Source organism: Emys orbicularis, chromosome 9, assembly GCF_028017835.1.
Source record: "Emys orbicularis isolate rEmyOrb1 chromosome 9, rEmyOrb1.hap1, whole genome shotgun sequence".
Lineage (NCBI taxonomy): Eukaryota > Metazoa > Chordata > Testudines > Emydidae > Emys > Emys orbicularis.
The window spans coordinates 19,911,494-19,929,616 of record NC_088691.1 but is presented as its reverse complement, the minus strand read 5'-3'; the positions used below and the strand labels follow the sequence as shown (position 1 = coordinate 19,929,616).

General features: G+C 38.8%; 1 protein-coding gene across 1 annotated transcript in view; it reads left to right on the top strand.

The window, feature by feature from the left end:
* Window positions 1–18,123, top strand: part of ATP7A (ATPase copper transporting alpha) — a 47,234-nt gene that overhangs the window by 26,744 nt on the left and 2,367 nt on the right. The window contains exons 5-20 of the mRNA XM_065410981.1: window positions 4,321–4,542; window positions 6,389–6,549; window positions 8,183–8,344; window positions 9,123–9,199; window positions 9,418–9,643; window positions 10,112–10,345; window positions 10,843–10,934; window positions 11,322–11,449; window positions 11,642–11,796; window positions 12,160–12,294; window positions 13,462–13,656; window positions 13,863–14,045; window positions 14,404–14,617; window positions 15,656–15,802; window positions 16,211–16,353; window positions 17,283–17,486. Coding sequence (XP_065267053.1) covers window positions 4,321–4,542; window positions 6,389–6,549; window positions 8,183–8,344; window positions 9,123–9,199; window positions 9,418–9,643; window positions 10,112–10,345; window positions 10,843–10,934; window positions 11,322–11,449; window positions 11,642–11,796; window positions 12,160–12,294; window positions 13,462–13,656; window positions 13,863–14,045; window positions 14,404–14,617; window positions 15,656–15,802; window positions 16,211–16,353; window positions 17,283–17,486 — 2,678 coding nt within the window. The remainder of the gene's footprint in view (window positions 1–4,320; window positions 4,543–6,388; window positions 6,550–8,182; window positions 8,345–9,122; window positions 9,200–9,417; window positions 9,644–10,111; window positions 10,346–10,842; window positions 10,935–11,321; window positions 11,450–11,641; window positions 11,797–12,159; window positions 12,295–13,461; window positions 13,657–13,862; window positions 14,046–14,403; window positions 14,618–15,655; window positions 15,803–16,210; window positions 16,354–17,282; window positions 17,487–18,123) is intronic.

Below are 18,123 nucleotides of genomic sequence, written 5' to 3'. Positions count from 1 at the left end.
TGTGGTGCTCTCTGCCTAAAAAATCTTTTGATATTCTAGGGAATCTTTTCTGTACAGGATTGCTCCCCAACCCCTATGACGTAATCCATCATTTCTATACAGTGTGCAGGAATTAAATTATCCATTGATTCTTGGGAGGAAGGAAATCCTGAATGCTAATTCCATCCCTGCCACTTATTTGCTGTGTGACTTTGGCCACTCCTCTTAACTTCATCTCTTTCACCATTTGTAAAAATGGGGTTAATAATACTAACTCCATCTTCACTAATGTTATACAGCACGTGGAACAAATAAAGTGCTAAATATTATCCTACCATATCTAGGCAATTCCAGCTATATCAAATGCCAGTTTTGTCTTTTAAAGATAAAATGAGAGAGAGTTGCTATAAATGTTATGCTAAATTGGCAAGGAGTGTGGTTCTGTTACATATCAACCGTCAGTGTATGACTGTGTCAATAACACATTTACCTGATCAGATTGCAATATGTTAAGTCTGTAGCATCTCTGATCTGGAGTAATGCATAATACTACTGTTTTAGTTCATGGAGGTCATGTCATGTATCTCTGTAAAATTAGAAGTGGCTATTAATTTTTGTAATGTCTGTTGAAGATTTATTATTATTCGTATTATGGTGATGCCTAGAAACAGCAATCAGTCTTCAGGTCCCAAGTACCAGTGCCACATTCTGGGGTGCAATCCAGACCTGTGAGGGGTTGTCACCCGCTGCCCTGTAATCTTGGGTGCTTCACAATGCTTTGCTGCTGTAGCTCCCAACCTGGGCCTCTTACAGTCTATAAGCATGCAGGTCACAACCTGAGGGTCTGTGTGCTAGACAGCCCTGGTTTAGCAGCTCTAACCCCAGCAATCTGTCTACAGCCCCACTCTGGGTCCCACCAGTCTTGGTTACTACTTGCAGGTTAACCCCAACACACTCTCTGTCCCAGATTTTCCCAAAACCCTGTACTCTGCAATGTCCAGCCCTCTCCTGGACAGTTCACAGAAATAATATGGTTGGTTTGTTCCTCTAAAGACACAAAATCAAATCACAGCTTATTAACTTAAGTGGGGTAAATACAGCTTTCCCTTTAAATGCAGCACAGAGGTGGCTTCTAATAATAATAAAACAAATTGATTAACAATAGTACATAGGCTACGTGATGCTAAGTAAAAGGAATAAAGTTAGAAATGATTACAAGCAAATAAAAGTGAAAACACTTATCTAAAAGTCTAAAACTTAATCTAACAAAATACAGGCTTTGTTCAAGACAGTTTCTCTCACCAGTTATTTTTCTTCCCAGCCATGGCTGACTTTCCCTCAGGCAGGACCTTTCACAAAAGTACAAGTTCCCTTATCTTCATAGGTGAAAGATCTTTGCCTAAGAAGGTTTCTCACTTATATTCAGTTCCAGAGACTTCAACCCCCTCTTGGTTGAAGGACCCATCTTTCTCAGCTTGCTAGAGCTCTCTTCCCTTTTGTCTGTCTAGTGATGGACGCCAAAGATGGCTTCTGTTCTTGAGAGTTCAATGACCTTGCTTCATGAGGTAGGAAGCCCTTGTATATTCAGCTTGCTATGTTCATCAAGAAGCTGACCTCATGCTGTTCTTCCCTTCCTGTGGGATTCCTATCCCCCATATGTAAATAGGGTTTCCATTGTTTTGATTCTATCATACTTAATTTACATAGGAGACAGGTAAATAACTGCCCCGACTCCTGTCTGGGTGAGAACTGTTCCTTCCCTTGTTCGGCCACACACTTTAAAACATAATATCAATGAGCATTCATAATTCCTTCTATAATGTTTGTCTCGCCTGCTGGAAGTAGCTCATGACTGTGAGTGCCTACTTCAGGGCAGACTGTCAAAAAACAAGGCAGATACCCCAACTGATGGTGTGTTCTATAATTAGATTTCACCAGGCCAGTAACAAATGTTAACTCTTGGATCACTGCAACAGTTTTACCATGGAGTAACAAACAGTCCCGTTAGACTCTCCAGTCTATCTTGCTGCTCAGATAAACTGGACTTAGTGATAAACGGTCACTTATGCCAAAAGTCACACAATATTCAAGTTGCTTCCAGACCCAAGAGTCCAGACACTTAACCCAGATCAATTGGTACCTTAGATCTTACACCAAAGACAATGCCAGTAGCCAATCCTGTAATAAATTATGTACAGGTTTATTGACTAGAAAAAGAAACTAGAGTTATTTACAGGTTAAAGAAAGCAAAGATATGCATACAAATGACTTACCATTTAAATCCAAAGAGTGACAGAGTTGTAGTAATCTGTCAATTCAAAGTGTCTTTCATGGCGGACCCAGGAGGCAGCCCCTGGGGATCTGTGACTTTAGTTTGGTGTCTCTAGCCCAGTCAGAGTTCAAACAGAGCAGAGATGGAAAATTTTCCTACGACTTTGTTTTATTTTCTTCATTCAGCTTCCAAGTCCACAGGACGAGCTTCCTTGACATAACATTTATAAATAAATAAATTAACGGAGATATCCCATCTCCTAGAACTGGAAGGGACCAAAGGTCATTGAGTCCAGCCCCCTGCCTTCACTAGCAGGACCAAGTACTGATATTGCCCCAGATCCCCAAGTGGCCCCCTCAAGGATTGAACTCACAACCCTGGGTTTAGCAGGCCAATGCTCAAACCACTGAGCTATCCCTCCCCATTAGCTTTTCCAAGGTGCGATAGAGCCATTAACCAATCCTTTGTATTGTGATGTTCCTTGATGGCCATATGATTTTGATAGCCCTTCTAGATGGGTAGTGGGGACAATTCCTGTGCCTGGGTTCAGAGCAAACATGTTCAAAGTTATAAAGCAAAATTTACATATTTTCTTATAGCATGGAATACAGACGTTACAAGCGAAATTAATGTGTGCAGCAACTTACAAGCATTTCATAGAGTCTAAACACATTCTCATAAGACTAATACTTATTTTGAGCAAAACTAATGTACAGGTGAACTGGTCTGATGTCCAGCTACGAGGTTGTCAGTTCTTACCTAATGTCTGCAGCCTGGGCAAGAGTTGGCATCAAGCTTGCCAGCGTCACAATGTTACAACATATATATCACAACGATATTAATCACCAGTGTGTTGTCATTAGCTTTCAGAAAAGACCTCACTCTATACACTTTTATAGTACAGTAATATTGTATATACTCAGTTAATTCAGTTGCTGATCACTTGAGGCTCAGACCCCCTGCATTTGTAGACCAGTAAACTTTTGAAACGGATTCTACTGAAAAGTAAAACCCACACCAAGCGTCTCTATCCTGCTGGGTATAGATGCCATGCTGTCTTCTCCCCCACTTGTTAATGTAAGTTTTGCTTCTACCCTTGTTAGCTTCATGGGTCTGTTTACCTCAATTTATATATAAGCAGTAAACACACATTCTTTTGTTTAGGATAGACCTGGTTAGCAACTCCCCCTCATATACCTGGTTTGAACAAATTCTAGTTATAATTTCAGCTTATGTCCATAAGTCTTAATACCCACCATGTACATACATGATACAAGATTATTAATGATCAGTGAGTTACCAGTTTTCAAATAATACCTCTTAAGGTATATTTTGTATGAAGATTATTACCATAGTGGGTAAGGTGTAAATACAGCGGTGCTTGGTGTCACAACTAGGGCAGGTCTACATTTAAAACAGTGCAATGGCGCCGCTTCAGTGAAAACGCTACCTACACTGATGGGAGGGCGTCTCCCGTCCATGTAGGTACTCCCACTCTGCGAGAGGTGGTAGCTATGTCGATGGGAGAAGCCCCGCTGTCAACCTAGCACTGTCTGTACCAGGGCTCAGGTCATTTTAACTGTATTGCTCAAGAAGGTACATTTTTCACATCCTTGAGCGATGTAGTTATACAGACCTAATTTCCTAATATAGACCTGGCCTGAGTACTGTTCAGACATATAACAAGGAGTCATTCCTTGACCCAGCTTACCATCTACATAACAGACAGAATACAACAAAAGGACAAAACAGATAAAGATGATGGGGGAGGGTGAGTAAAAAAGGTAATGAAATGAACACAGTTGAGCAGAAAAACAGAAGTCACAGTTTATCAGTTGCCTAACCAGTATCTAAGGGAGTGGTTTCTAGGGAGCAGAGGTAGGCTTAGTTATTTGACTTAGCACCCACAGAGCAAATACATGCATCTTTCTGATAAGGTGAGTATAATTCTGCTTCTCAGTCAGGAATACTACAGTAATGTGCACTCATGTTATGTTGTGTCCGGGTCATAACTCGTTTCAGGAGTTGTTAATAAATTCATGATTTGTGATGTTTTTTCCACCCCCCAGCAAAGACAGAACCATTGGTATTAATAACTCAGCCTTCACTGGAAGTGCCGTTAGATTCTCAGGATAATATGCTTTACAAAACAGCACCGCACTCCAAAGTGTCACCAGTCCATGATGATAAACAGGAGGCAAAGACTCCATCGAAGTGTTACATCCAGGTCACTGGCATGACCTGTGCTTCCTGCGTAGCAAATATTGAGAGAAATTTGAGGAGAGAAGATGGTGAGATATACTTCAGTAAAACCTGTTAAATCTCTAGCCGTGTTTTAGAGATGTCTTTACAGCTGTTGTAGTGGAATTTTAACATGGGGTTAGAGGGAAAAACAACCATCGTTGAATTTTGATTGTTTTACAGTGTACATCTTACACACTCTTACTTTATATCCAGTAAAGCATGTGGCCCTGCACACTAACTATATAGCTCCATTGCCACACTTGATAGATTCTACTCTAAATTGCCTTGGCAGGAGTGAAATTATAGCACTCAAAGGATTAAACACATTGTAAAATCAACTTTCAGATTTCTAGGGAGATTAAAACAAAGTTTTATAAGCTGCAGCCCCAAAGCACAAGGGAGAGCGTAGAGGGTAACATAAAGTTGAAGCTTCTCATTTCATCAGTACATCACTCCCCTGTGCATTGGGGCTGTAGCTTATAAAACTCTGATCCCCTACTCACTCCTAGATACATACCCACTGTTTGCCTGTCCCACCCATAGCATGGTATTAATTAGCATTCAGCACGTGCAACACATTGACAATGTACAATACAGAGAGTCTCCTGCACTTTGAGCATAAACCAGTTACTGATGTACACAGTGGATCTTTAATCCTTAAAAACTCTGGTCAGTACAAAATGAATTGTTTCAACTTTTTAGCAGGGCAAGTAATTTCTTTTAAAATGGCACTCATTTCTCCATTCAATTTTTTTTTTTTTCTTTTTTTTTTTTTTTGGTATTCTCTCTATTATTGCCCTCTTAGAAGCTAGACAATTGCATTTTGTTTGTTCAGCACACTTAAAACTCTTTCCAGATTTTCAACTTCGTGTTAGCTAACTCCCCCCATTATGTAGACCAACTTAACCATACTTTTCCTGCTTTACTTCCTTGTTGTAACCACTTTCTCCCCTTTCCTCCTCCCCGCCTTGGGTCATCAGTGGGGATGGACCCCAGGGCCCCTGGAACTAAAAGCAATGAGCTGTTACTGTTTGACCTAAAGGACCATATAGACCTGGTAACTTGGAGGCATTGGCAGACTCATAAAAACTATTTGTGGTCTAGCAAGTAGGGAAGGATAAAGAGCCAAGTTCTTACACTGTTACATGGTCATAAATGTAATTCATAATTATGACCGTAATTCTGTGCTCCCTCTCCTGACAGGATGAGGAGCTCTGCAAAAGCAAATTATTGCAGAGTCAAATAACAATGGCAAATGAAGGCTATACTTAATCAGTTTAAAATAATGTGAAAGTTGGACAAATCTTGGACTATTTGATGCTTTAATCCTTTGGTGCTGTGAGAAATTGGTAGAGAAAATTCTTTCATTCTGTTTTTGACAGGACTGTGTGTTTAGTTCATTTCTCTTTCTCAATCAGTTTATTTCTTACAGAAAAGGCCTTTAGAAGTACAAATACTGGGGAGCCCTAAAACCCTTACTTACAAAGTGTGTTTCTTAAATTTCTTAAAAGGAACTTTAGGGGGGGGGAAATTGAGGATGTTTTAGAGCCCCCTTAATGTATCATAAACTGGATTTTTTGAAATTAACCAATTTAAATAAGTAGTAAATCTGGCATTGCCCTCTGTTTCCCTCATCTTCCTTTACCTCTAGACTTAGATTCTTCCAGTACACATGTTCTTTCAGAGCCTACCTTTTGTTGTTTGTTCTGAAAGTGCCCCCGCGGTATGCTACGTGCAGGCTACCTATTTCACAGTTTTAATGAATGTGGGTAATTGCTAGCCTCCTGTAATATGGTGATTGAGGTACAATATGCTTACTACACTAAACATGTTTGCACATTGTTCTAATATAATGTTTAATTAACACTGTACTTTCTGGTTGTATATTTCTAGGAATCTGTTCTGTGCTTGTTGCTCTAATGGCAGGGAAGGCAGAAGTGAGGTATGACCCTGCTATCATACAGCCATCAGTCATAGCAGATCTAATCCGTGAATTGGGATTTGGAGCTACTGTTATGGAAAACTATGATGGAGATGGAATTCTAGAACTTGTTGTAAGCAGATCATTTTAATAAAACTATATCAATCATTTATAGCTGTTCAAAGTGCATGCGTAATGTTTTTACTTCCTAGAAAGCTTTCCATACAGATAGGATTGTCTGATTTAAAGAAAAATAGATATTTGTAAGTGTGTGGCTGCATTTGGCTGTTATCATTAGATCAATTCTGTAGTTAAAAGGACATTGATTAAAAGATAAATTCAAGATTCTGATAAAGCACCTTTAAATAGTACAGAATTTTAAAAATACTTTAAAAATTTTAAGAGTTCTTATGTTCCTCTGTTGATGTTTATAGGGGACTTATGGGTAGATCTGAGAATAGCAACACAAAACATGATTTTACATAGGTCTCTCTGTCTTAATGGCACCCATTACCAATAGTACTTGAATGCCTCACAATTCTTAATGTATTTATTCTAACACTCCTGTGATGTACAGAAATAAAGTTATCCCTGTTTAAAAAGCTTGCCCAAGGTCACACAGGAAGCACCAGGGAACTGAACCTAGGTCTCTTTAATCCCAGGCTAGCGTTTTATTGACGAATCATCCTTCCTCTCCAGTTGCCTCTTCCCCACCTTCCTCTCCATGCATACTCCTGCTTGCTGCATGTGTCCTCTTCAGGGTCAATTCCAGCTTTGCTGTTACTGGTAAACATGCTCTTCCAGAGCTTAGGGATAGAGCATGCATGTGAGCACCCCTAGAGCAAGACTTGAGAATGATGTCCTCATGCTAAGTGTGAGACAGGAAATGTGACTGATCATCAACAAAACAGCTGAAGATAACTTTTCACCCAGTGCAGTCCAATGCACAAACACCTTGGTCTACACTAGGAACTGAGTAAAAAGGGGGAAAAAGCTGTTTTTCCCATCTAATCTTTTAATCTTTGTTACAGTAATCTTAAAGATTGCTTTTACCAATAATATGTAGACGGTTTTTAGATGAAAATGTGACTTTCAAATAGAATATCTGCTTCTACAAGGTTAAATGTCAGTGGAAAGCTATGCACAGGTGGGTGAGAAACAAATGCAATAATACATGTCAAATAGCAACAAACCTCCCAAATATATGGCAAATGTACCTTTTCCCAGTGTATTCGATTCATGCCTTTTATTGAAAGTTTGGAATATTAGCAAGGACCCAAAAAGCGGAAATGCTGACCTTTGTACCACCTCTTCAGTCTTTTTAAAAATTGTATATTGACTATAAATGGAAAAAGGTAGCATTCAGAATTTTTCTACCTTCTCTAAAGATGTGCAATTTATATGCCTCCACTAGAGACTTTGTTATTGCAACTGATTTGATAAGAAGTTGCTCATATACTATGGTGATAGGCAGCAGAATAAAACCTAAAGATAGATAAATATTACAAACTATATGTGGATTTGCTAACCTAAACATTATGCAAAGATCAAGCCACAGTGCCACCTGCTGGTCAGATAGCTGTATATTCCAAAAGGTTTTTTTGGTTTTTGTTATACCATCTAGGGATGCTATAACTCAGATAACAAAAGCAGTTTATGGTTTCCTAATTTTTCTTAGATTCTCTGTAATAAATGAAAAAGTATTCGCTAATATTTTAAAAAATCAGTCTTTGGTTTTGATAACAGGAAGAATTTGTGTTTAACAGGTCAGAGGAATGACATGTGCCTCATGTGTACATAAAATAGAATCCACCCTTATGAAGACTAAAGGTGTATTATACAGCTCAGTGGCTCTTGCAACCAACAAAGCACACATTAAATATGATCCTGAGATTGTTGGTCCTCGAGATATTATACAAACAGTAGAGGTAAGTGCTTAGGTGGTATTAAACTGTTTCATTGGGCCACTGAAAATCTTGTAGAATATCCAATATGCTTCCCAGAGTTCTAAACCCTGGAATACAAGAACCTTTGGTATGTAATGGTTATGGAACAGAGGTATATCAAGGCCAAAATCCTGTCCCCTTTCTCTTCCATCCACCCTTCACACCATCAGTGTAGAGAAGTCAACATACAGAACAGGTGTTCTGGCAGTAAGGGAAACTCCATATGCCAGCAGAACAGTACTCCTTGGTGACTTTGTCCAGGCCTTGCAAGGAAATGCTGAAAGAGCATTTTAGAACAAGTTGAAGCATAAATCTGACAGCTATTTCTGAGGTACCTTTTGACATGGAAAGTGAAAGAGTGACCTTATAAATGTGCTAATGAAGCAAGCTGAATGCATGGCCTGCTCCACCAGATAACCAACAAATATCTCTATACAGCACAAGATGTCTTAAAAAAAGTAGAAATAAGTTTTATATTGCCCACATCCGTATGTTTCAATTGTCTGTGCCAGCGGGCAAATTCCTTTTTCTAGATGGCAGGGAATGGCTTTTGTGTTCTGTAGAGCAGTTAGCATGGTATAAATTGTAGAAATAGAATATCACAGGTGATATTTACTTGCCTGGACAAAGAAGTACAGCTAAAGGTGTTTTCTCTGCGTTCAGTATTGATGACTTCCTGCAAATCAAGATGAAAGTGTATCTTTTGTGGTGTTAATTCTCTGTATGGTAAAATCAAATCCTTGATACATTTCTCATCTAGGATTTAGGTTTTGATACTTCTTTAATCAAGAAGGACAGATCTGCTAGCCATCTAGACCACAAACAGGAAATAAGGCAGTAAGTATTACTGAGCCTGTTTTAAATTCTATTTAAATGTTCATCTGATTCTTCTTTTAAAATTTGAGGCTGTTTTTGAACCAGAAGTGAAGTCTACACAAATTACTTTGTTGGTCTCTGCAGACATTGTAGCTAAAATGTTATCTGTGTGATGATTAATTATCTGTTACTTGCAAAACAAGTCAGACTTTCATTATTATTTTTTTTCCTTATCTAAGATGGAAAAGATCTTTTCTTGTGAGTCTCTTTTTCTGCATTCCTGTAATGGCGCTGATGATTTACATGATGATTATGGATAGTCATCTCGCACATGTTCACCAGCATCGCAACATGAGCAAGGAGGAAATGGAGGCCTATCACTCTTCTATGTTCTTGGAGCGTCAGGTCCTGCCAGGATTGTCTGTAATGAACTTGCTTTCTTTTTTATTGTGTGTCCCTGTTCAGGTAAATAAAAACATGGTGACTTTCAGTTTGCTGTCATTAGAAGTTCACAAATTGAAATTGTCTTTTTATAATGGAACATTAAAAATATTAAGCACAAAAGCTCACTTTGTGAATTACATTGATTCAAAATGCTTATTGAAACTGTTATGGGGCCTGCTTTCGTTGAAATCCGTAGGTGTTTTGACTTCAGTGGGAGCAGGATTGGATCCATCATCTTCTGTATTTTAGCATTGTAATTATTAGTTGTTGTTTTTTAATTTGAGCTCCCTTGATTTGCAGTAGACTAATTAAATGTTTGTTCTTCATATCTATTGAAATATTAATGTTTAAACTTTTAAACCTGAACTTTAAAAAAGGACGTACAGAAAAGAATCCTGCACCTCTCACTTTCAATAAAGTAGCTTTAGAGCAGTAATTTTTGCATTTGTATTTTTGAGTAAAGGACCATTGTGGTTGTTGTTGTTACAGTTATTTGGGGGCTGGTACTTCTACATTCAAGCATACAAAGCACTGAAGCACAAAACTGCTAACATGGATGTGCTGATTGTTTTGGCAACCACCATTGCATTTGTCTACTCCTTCGTTATTCTTCTAGTTGCAATGGCTGAAAAAGCAAAAGTGAATCCTGTGACCTTCTTTGACACACCTCCTATGCTATTTGTGTTCATTGCATTGGGCCGATGGTTAGAGCATATGGCAAAGGTAAAGCAAAATAAAAGTACCTTCTCATATGATTGACATGAAATAAAATACTATAAAATGTTCCAGACAGGTGGCACTAGAAAGCATGAAAGATTAACTTTTTAATGAGATACAGAGGAAATACTTAGCAAGCAAAATCACAGCTTGTAAGAAAACAGAAGCAAGACTAAACTTTGTATTTTTATAAATCATTATTTGGTGTAAAGTGTCACATCTACAAATTGCAGGAAACTACATGGGTGTAGTTATAGGGTGCACATGTTTTAAAATGAAATCACATGGGAAAGTGTGATCCTGATTGCTTATCATTTGTTCATGTTGCAAAACGATTTTCAGCAATTTTGAAAACTATTTAAAATGTCAATTTTATTTTTTCTAGTCAGTTTGCAAGAAGTATTGGTTTTAAAGGGTGAATTGTATTGCATGTAGCTGTTTAGCCTGTGATTATTTTTTGTCGATAGCGTGATCAAAGACAAATGTGTAAATTCATATTCTAGGGTAAAACATCGGAAGCCCTTTCAAGACTAATTTCACTACAAGCTACAGAAGCAACTCTTGTTAACCTAGGACCAGACAACGTTCTTTTGAGGTATTTCGCTTTGTCCTTCCTTTCTTTTCTTTGTTTTTGAACTAACACTTTTACCTTGCTGAAGATGTGCACAACAAGTAACTTGTTCAACTTAAGAGAATTTGCCAGATGTAACATTAAAATGTAATAAAATTGATACCATTCTGATATGCCATAGTGCAACCTTGCTAATTTGTGCTTTGAAATTGAACGGATTTTCTGAATTGGCAAGTATACAAAAACAAACAAGTTTGTAATAAAACAAGGATAAAGCATCACAAAATGCCCTTTGTCAATTAGCAATGTATGAATTGGTGAGATTCTGCTGTATATAATGCTGAAAAGTGCTTTTTGACTTGGTAACATCACTAGCCATGTTCTATTAAATGTACTATACTCCCTTCTCAGTGAAGGTCAGGTTGACGTTGAACTGGTTCAACGAGGTGATGTTGTCAAAGTAGTTCCAGGAGGCAAATTCCCAGTTGATGGCCGCGTTATTGAAGGACAGTCTATGGTAGATGAGTCCCTCATCACAGGTAAGCTGTTTGCTTTTAAAAAAAATTTAAAATATTTATTTGTATCAAATACTTATGAACAAGGGAGATTAAAGTTCACTAATTTGCTTGTATGTTTTCTAATGGTATGTTAGGACTAGGTAGCAGTTGGAAAAATAACACTGTCAAAATCAGAATTTGCCACCCTAATGTCTGCTGTTGGCCTTTATGTAGGTGAAGCAATGCCTGTGGCTAAAAAACCTGGCAGTACAGTTATTGCAGGTTCTATTAATCAGAATGGGTCACTGCTGATCTCTGCAACTCACGTCGGAGCTGATACAACTCTCTCTCAGATTGTCAAACTTGTGGAGGAGGCACAAACCTCAAAGGTACTTTCACTGAATAGTGGCATTGATTTAAACTATTAGTTTCTGCCTCTTCATTTAGGCCTCTATTCAGCAAATCGCATAAAGCTTAGAGTCTTTTAAACCTCAGCATAAGTCTTAAAATCAAGACACCGAGCAATCTCGACATATCAATCAAAGAAACTTTGAACTCAAAACCTTCAAAGTTCTGAGTCTCTTAATTCTCTAAAGTCATGTCAAAATGTCAAAACTATTGAGAGACTATCTAGGTTTTATTAGAAGTATTTGTTGGATATGCTGAGATACTCTGTTTATACTGGTGCTTTAAAGCATGGAAGAGTGTATCATGTGATCAGAATTGATGTTTATGTATTTTCTCCCCCGTAGGCTCCAATCCAGCAATTTGCAGACAAACTTAGTGGCTATTTTGTTCCTTTTATTGTGGCTATCTCTGTGGTTACCCTTTTTGCTTGGATTGTAATTGGATTTGTCAATTTTGAAATTGTGGAAACATATTTTCAAGTAAGTGACTCTCTTAAATGTTATTAAAAAATAGGTGTAATAGAAGTCTGTTTGACTGCAACAGTTCCATCCTAGAATATCCTCACAGTCACTTGTCTAGTATATTGTTCACATGCTGCAATGTTTTTCTATATTTTTGCTTATGAAAGGAAAACTGCAAAGTCATATAGCATGTGATAGTTAACTAAGTCTTTACAAAATATTTAAAACTACTTAGAAAGCAGTTACTAGACATCCTTGCCACTGTTCATCTCCATTCAGCCATAGGGATATTGTTTGAGTATAGGCTGCTGTCTTACTAGTACTACTTAGCAATGGCTCTGTCTGATACAAATTAGGACTGAAAGTATCAACTTCACTACTAAAAAGACTCAGAAATGGGAACTTTATTTTGAAAAGGTATTGAACTTACAAACCTGAAAGAGTTCAATGATTAACAAAAATACCTTGTTTTAAAAAATATTTTAATTGGTTAAATTAATTATTAAACTAATTATTAACTGTTTAAAACAAACAAAACAGTAACTTGACATTACAAAAACCTTGAAACTTTCCAATTTCCTTTCCTTTGGGAAAGATGATCTCTTCAATCTAGGTCCCAATTCTGCATCAGGATCTCCTGGCACAGCCCCATGGAGAATCCAACTTGAAGTCAATAGACTTTACACACTGGTGGATCTCATTTATAGGACTGGGGCCCATCATTTATAGGACTTTGCACCATCAGACAGTTATGATGGCAGTTTCTTGCTTGATTATTTTTTCTGACAGAGGATGCAAGTGAAGATTCTAGTGGAGAGTATTTATCGGGCATTAATCACCATATGTAGTGATTAGAGTATTGTTTATTATGGTCCAGTTTAAGGGAGTCTCATGGCTTATATTCTTTAGTTTGAGTAAATAAATAGAATGAGGCAGGGGTCTTATGAGTAAAATATAGCATGTGATAGGTATATGCACTACAGGACAGAATAAGGTTGTGTGGGCAATCAGAATTCTGGTACTTCCTAACTTTTGAGCGCTTTACTTTTCAACTTAAAAATCTGTTTGAAGAATGTTATTGTATGTAATTACAAATATGCCTTTGTGACTAAGAAAATATATAGTTGAATACATGGTTTACAATGTTCCTTACTCTGTTACTAAAACGTGTTTCTGTGTCCACAGGGTTACAATAAGAGCATTTCCAAAACCGAAGTAATAATCCGCTTTGCTTTCCAAGCCGCCATCACAGTTTTGTGCATTGCCTGTCCTTGTTCATTGGGATTAGCAACCCCAACAGCTGTGATGGTGGGTACTGGGGTAGGAGCTCAGAATGGCATATTGATCAAAGGTGGAGAGCCACTAGAGATGGCTCATAAGGTAAAAAATGTAATTTATTTTTCCAAGGCTTTAATTTATAGTAGGACTCTACATGCCAATATTCTGCATTTGTTTCCAAACACAGAAGTTATCACCACATGTTGTCTGTAGGTGGCTAGGTAGTAACTTTGGACAGTAACTTTGCATCTGAATGATTCTGCAGTAAGACCTTCATGCAACAATGCAGTTTTCTGTTTTTGCTGCAGGTAAAGGTGGTGGTATTTGATAAAACAGGAACCATTACCCATGGAACTCCAGTAGTGATGCAGGTGAAGATTCTAGTGGAGGATAACCAGATGCCACGTAATAAGATTTTGGCAATAGTGGGGACTGCTGAGAGTAACAGTGAACACCCTCTGGGGACAGCAATAACAAAATACTGCAAGAAGGTATGGTATTGAGATTCTTTTAGATGGGCAGAATATTTTGCAGTGATAGAGATCCTCTCCTGTAGAGCTTTGTCTCAATATTGAGTGTGCATCTGTGAATAACCTTGCACTGACTAGAAAGTGGTTGGCTTATTGAAGTGGCCTTTTACTTGGAGAGTTCTGAAAGTTGAAAATTATGAAGGCATGTGAGTGATTTAGTACTGTTTACACTAGAGCCTGACACTTAAAATGCAATCATCAAAACACAAGTTTATCTGCTTATGTTCTAGATTTGGGTTTGGGTGTAATTTACTGTCAGCACTCTTATAAATGCAACTGGTTCTGTATTTTTCAGAAAATGTTTGACCTTTTCTCTTAGGAACTGGACTCAGAAACCCTTGGAACCTGTACAGATTTTCAGGTAGTAGCAGGCTGTGGCATTAGCTGTAAAGTCACCAATATTGAAGCATTGCTGTACAGGAGGAACGAGAAGGTTGAAGAAAATAATATTAAAAATATGACACTCATAAAAGTTGATGAGAACTTTGAGGAGTCAATGCAACCTGCCTTGATTATTGATGCCCAGTTGCCAAGTAAGCTGACACATGCGTGTAAAATAAAATGTGTGCCAAGAATGATGATCTGGTTTTGTCTGACTTTTGTTGAGGATGCTCGGGGAAGAGGCTGCCATGGGTCACTAACCTTTCCCCTCTGGAAAACTGGGTCTGCAATCTCCTGGAGGCACAAAGGAGTTGCTTTTTACTTAATTTAATAGCTATGTATTTTATTCATCTGTGGAATGGGCAGGAGCAGCGCCAGGGTTTTTGGGGCCCTAGGCAGGAGTCCTTCCGCGCGCCCGGTCGTTGTCGGCAATTCTGCGGCGGGGGGGTCCTTCCGCGCTCCCGGTCTTCGGGGCACTTCGGCGGCGGGTCCGGGAGCAAGTGAAGGACCCGCCGCAGAATTGCCGCCAAAGATCCAGAGCGCGGAAGGACCCCCCGCCGCTGAATTGCCGCCAAGGGCAGCAAAATGCCGCCCCCCCAAATCCTGGCATCCTAGGCGACCGCCTAGGTCGCCTAAATGGAAGCGCCGACCCTGGGAATGGGGTAATTGATGCTTGCGTATCTCTAAGGGACATGGGCTAAAAGGAGCTCTATTAAAATGGGACACAGAGATTTTAAAGTTCTGTGCTAAAGGTGATTCGTGTCAGAACTGGAAATAGAACACAGGAGTCCGCTCCCACTGCCCTTCTGTGTTCTCTTTAAAACTGTGCTACTACCCAAAAACTTCATGTAACTTACACTATTGACCAGCCTTTGCTCAAAAGAGGCTCAACTCATGACTTTCATGTGTAGTAGAGCTGAGAGAGGAAATTTACGCAGTGTTGTCCCATGTTAAAACTGTAGGTCCAAGTAAATGCTATCAGCCTCTTATTGCAGAACAGCTAATTTATTTCCTTATCAAAAAACAGGGAAAAGAAACGTTTGTGGGGTGGGTAAGAAGAAAACTGTTCCTAAACATTATTTAGATTTTGGGTAATGATGCCACTAATCTGTTTGAGCACCCTATGAACTCTTGTCTGGATTAATTTGAATGTATCCACATGATGGTAGGATTATATTTTCTTCCTACAGCTACCCTGAATCATCAAAAGTATTCTGTTCTCATTGGAAACCGGGAATGGATGAATAGAAATGGCCTTCTTCTTAAAAGCAATATTGATAATGCCATGATTGAACACGAACGTAGAGGTTGCACTGCAGTCCTTGTAGCTGTTGATGGTAAGATTGTTGTCCCTTTTCTGTGTTCTTGGGTTTGACTTGTGAGCATTTAAATAGAAAGCGATGAGGGAAACAATTGACCCTGAAACTATAATCTGGATGATGATGATTATTATTAATAATAATAAGTAATAATACCTTGCACTTGTATAGAATCATGTGACCACAAATGAGTTTCTAGCTTTCAAGTTTTTGTAACATTTTGAAAGGTAGAGCCTCGTCAAGCTCTCCTCTACTGCACAGATGTTTGGGCATACTACAAGGACTTTTAAGGGTTAGGAGACTAATGAAGAAGAAGAAGAGGGGATCCTTTGGGCTCTGAGAGGGTCTTCTAGGACCCATTTCCTGCTAAAGGTGGGGAAAAGAACTTTAATAGGAACACATTCATTTTCATGCTGTCTGTATTAGGAGTGCTGTGTGGCTTGATAGCTATTGCTGATACAGTGAAACCTGAAGCTGAATTGGCAGTCCACATTTTGAAGACTATGGGTTTAGAAGTTGTTCTAATGACTGGAGACAACAGTAAAACAGCGAGATATATTGCCTCTGAGGTAAGTTGCTGAATATCTAATTGACTTACAATTTTCTTCATGGTATTCTCCCCACCCTCCCAATGAACTCTGTTATGCTCTACTCCACAGGGAGGGAATATCTCCTCTCATGTTTAAGTGCCCCCCTGGCTGATACATAGCAAAATTGGTTGAAGGTGAAAAGTGCCAACAGTGGGGAGAAAAAATCTAAGCTGTTAGTAACTAGTTCAGAAACACTTGTAGGTTTTTTGTAAGCCGCTATAATTCTGACTTCAGTGTATTGCACTTCTTACATCAGATTTGGACCAGGACTTTTAGCCTGATGATGTTCCTTTTTAACCCTCATAGTGCATAATTAAATCAGTTTATTTTTGAATGATCCTCAAGCAATTATCTATTTAAGTATCTCTACTTAAATAGCTGGTATAAAAATACATTGATCATTGGAGAAAGATTACTCTTGAAGATATAAAAATCTAGATCTCTTTGGTTTCTTTGAGTTGTTATAGCAGTTAGTGTCTTCTCAGCAGTATGTACATTCTCTGCTAAAAGGATGAATTAGGACTGTTTCCTGCTTTATACAGTATCTTCCTATTTACTTTTTAAATTTCAGTTTTTTTAACAGAATTGGTCTCCCTTTGCTAATCCAGTAATCACAATTATTACCTTTCTTGCTAAAATCAAGTCAAATCCCTAAAATAGACTAGGCTCTCCCTCATGCCAGTGACCGCATTGGGGAAATGATAAAATAGTGTGGCAGTGGGGAAAAATAGTCTGCAGTGTGGTATGTTACTTAAAGTGAAATTGGATTGTAGTTGGTTCACTGTTCACTCAAAGGGATACTGTCTGCTCCTCACCAGAGAGAATAGAAAGCATATACATTCAGAGACAGAATCTTGGACAGCACATGGAAAAGTTGTAATATGGTTTTGTTCTTTCTCTTCCTTTAGGTTGGCATCACCAAAGTGTTTGCTGAGGTTCTTCCCTCACACAAGGTAGCCAAAGTGAAACAGTTACAAGAAGAGGGCAAGCGGGTAGCAATGGTGGGAGATGGTATCAATGATTCCCCCGCTCTTGCCATGGCTAATGTTGGAATTGCAATTGGCACAGGCACTGATGTAGCCATTGAGGCAGCAGATGTGGTTTTAATTAGGGTAAGTAATGGAACTAAGCTTGTTTCGTTAAAGAAACATGGGTGGGGCATGCCAGAGACAGTGAAGTGAAAGCCGTTGTTTGGGACCTGTGCTCAGTCCCTCACTCTGACACTGGCCTGATTGGGACAACTGCAGAGGTGATGTGCTCCATCCCTACAGACCAATGGAATTGGAGCAGGGAGGAAACTATCTTTCTCTGACTCCTGAGGGTGTGATGTTCATTGGCTCTTGAAGGAAGCTGCAGCCAGCTTTCTTTTGCTGGATGTATTGTGGCAACAGTGCCAAGTTTGAGGATGGGTAAAGGAGAGGGAATGAGGGTTTTTGGAAGGATGCTATAACACCTAGAATCTGGTGATCATGTCTTCCTGCATGCTAAGTTGCACTTAAGAATGAATTTTCACAGCCTGGTTATAAATTCCTAAAAAACAGAGCTTGATAGGAACTCTGACAAGTGATTGTAGCAACACTAACGTTGCTGTAAACATATTATTTATTTGTTTTCCATCAGTGCCCAGGGACTCCTAACGCTTATTGTGTTGGGCACTGCACAAACATAAAATAGAGGAAGGACTGACAAGCTGAAAACACCTACTAGAGAGACACTTGCATCTTTTGGGGGAGGGATAGCTCAGTGGTT